The sequence below is a fragment of the Ipomoea triloba genome, chromosome 2 (assembly GCF_003576645.1).
Source record: "Ipomoea triloba cultivar NCNSP0323 chromosome 2, ASM357664v1".
Classification (NCBI taxonomy): domain Eukaryota; kingdom Viridiplantae; phylum Streptophyta; class Magnoliopsida; order Solanales; family Convolvulaceae; genus Ipomoea; species Ipomoea triloba.
The window spans coordinates 17,089,429-17,091,977 of record NC_044917.1 but is presented as its reverse complement, the minus strand read 5'-3'; the positions used below and the strand labels follow the sequence as shown (position 1 = coordinate 17,091,977).

The following is a 2,549-nucleotide window of genomic DNA, read 5'->3' as shown; positions in this document are numbered from 1 at the left end:
CCCCCCCCCCCCCCTCTATTCCCCAACCCCTAGGTATTAGGCTATTCCTGAGTTCTCAAGAATAGCCTAATGTTGTAATTTTCAATTTTACCCTATGACGTTTTAGGAAAAGATTTTACTTTCTCCAAAACGCTCCTATATTATTTTTAAAAAAATTTGTAACTAAGAGCAATTAAGACTCCTTAAATGAATGAGCTTTTGCCTCTTTAAGTCTTCCTCATCCTATTGTTAATTTAATTTCAAAAGAGAAGCAATGCTTCTCTTATATAGAGGAGCTTGAGCTCCTCTTCATAAGTTACCAATGTGGGATCAAAAACTCTAATTTGTGTTTTTTAAAAAATTATTTTATATATAATTTTGTTTATTATTATTATTATTCCTTTTTTTTTATTATTATTGTTATTAATATTATTATAAGTTTTATTTTATTATTACATAATAATAATATTAATATTAATAATAACATGAATGTCCTGCTGTAAGACTCGTGCAAGAGGTTGTTAGCAAGAATTGTAGCAAGAATTGTACTTGTGACTTTCATATATTAGAATTATGCTTTATTCATTTGGCCAACCCTCTCGGTGTTGGTTTTTAAAACACTTTTTGTTTGGTATGTCCAATGGAATAGTGATAAAAGGAATGAGTTAATACCCAAAATTGTCTTCGATTATAGTGATTTTTCTCAATTTTGTCCTAAACGACTTTGGTCTCATAAAGTAGTCTCGACTTTTGTTTATCGCTCAAAACTGTCCTCCGTTAGTGGTGTCAAACGGGTGTTAAGTATAGGGGCAATTTTGTAAATTCATGTTGAAGTTTTCTCTCAGTCAATCCGATCATTTGGTCTATTTCGTTTGTCTACGCAACCGGCCATTCTTCCCTTAGTCTCGAATCAAAATGCACAAATTAAGAACCCTAGAACCCATTTACTCAAACACATTTAAGCAAAAGAACCCGAGCAACAGGTTTCGCGAAGTAAATCCTGATTTGCATCCACTCAAATTTCTTCCCTAATCAATCGAAGGCGTGGATTGAGATGTTAGAGCAGTTGACCAATGGATTCTAGACGACGGAAAAGGGGCGAAGACACTCCGAAATATGGTAAGCATTGTTGTTGTATGTTTACGAATAATAGTTTGATTGGTAATGGGTATCTCTATATGTTGGTTTGTTACTGCTTCCTCCATATATATACAGAGATTTCCCGGTGACTTCTATCCCAATTAAATTATAAATTCCTTTCCCTCTATAATTATAAATTACTTTCCCTCTATGGAAATCCCCAAAATTCATCAATCTTTGCTCCGCTTCGTGCAGCCACCAGTCGCCTCTTCCCCTATCTCTCTAATCTTTTGCTTTCACAGGTGAGTGAGTGAGTCAATCAATAATTTTCACTGATAAAGACGCTATTCAACCACTATTTACGTCTTTGGTTTTCCGAAACCGTCGTCGCTCATCCCGGAAAGTCAAGAACTCGATCCCTACATTTATTCTATCTAGTATTTCGGCCAGTGTGAAAAAGTGTGAAAAATAACATATATAATGACTGGGAACGTCGAGAGAGAAAGAGAGGAGCCTAATCTGACAACTAGGCCTCTTCACAACTTCACATTGCCGTCGTGCCTCAAATGGGGTCACCAAAAACACCTTCGTAGGATGAAGCGCGGCAATTTTTCCGGTGATCACCCCGAGGTCAACAATGGCGATAAGAAACCCTCTGTGGAGGACGACGACTCCAACCCCGCTGCTGCCTGCCCATGGACTTTGCGTAGTCACCGAGCTAGGGACGGGACTGGAAAAGTAGTGAACTTAGTGCAGCCACAGAAGAGTAAGTTTTCAATCGCCCTCTCCAGAGAAGAGATTGAAGCAGATTTCACTGCCTTCACCGGTGCCAAACCACCCAGAAAACCCAAGAAAAGGCCCAAAGCTATTCAGCAGGAGATTGATGTAATTAAAAGCCTTTTTAATCAAAAGATTCTAATTTTCACCATTCCACCTCAATTCCAATAACTAATCCGGTTTTCTCCATACTAAATTCTTGCAGGATCTTTTTCCAGGCTCGTGGTTGATGGAGATCACTCCGGATAAATATAAAATTCCAGAAGATCTGATCATTGACGGTAAACACAAAACCCATTCACTACGAACGCTATATCCATCTTCTTCCTCCTTTTCTCTCTACTTAAATTTCACTCATTGTGTTAATCTATCTGAGGTTCCCAGACTATGAATTTAATTTCCTCACTTTTTTTCCTCTATTAACTACATGGGATTTTTTGTGCTGTTTCACAGGTGAGAGATAAAGATAATGCAGAGGAGGCAAAGTTAAATTCCAAAGAGGAAAAAGAGTAAATCTTGAAAGGGTGGTCATCATTTTCACCATCTTAACCTATCTGTGTGAAATTTAAAAATTTAACGCAAAAAGACATGTCTAGTTTTGAGGTCTGCATTTTGTTCTAGCTAGTCCAGTGGCTAACTCTCTAGAATTTGCTGTTTCATTAGTGTCAAAGAGATAAATAACTGGCAACTTCAAGAATGTTGGAAATATCAAC

General features: G+C 37.3%; 1 protein-coding gene across 1 annotated transcript; it reads left to right on the top strand.

Moving 5' to 3' along the window:
* Nucleotides 1-1,539: 1,539 nt before the first annotated feature.
* On the top strand, nucleotides 1,540-2,349 carry LOC116010842. The gene is made up of 2 exons (XM_031250342.1): nucleotides 1,540-1,944; nucleotides 2,290-2,349. The coding sequence occupies exons 1-2, from the start codon at nucleotides 1,540-1,542 to the stop codon at nucleotides 2,347-2,349; spliced, it is 465 nt and encodes a 154-aa protein (XP_031106202.1).
* Nucleotides 2,350-2,549: the final 200 nt, after the last annotated feature.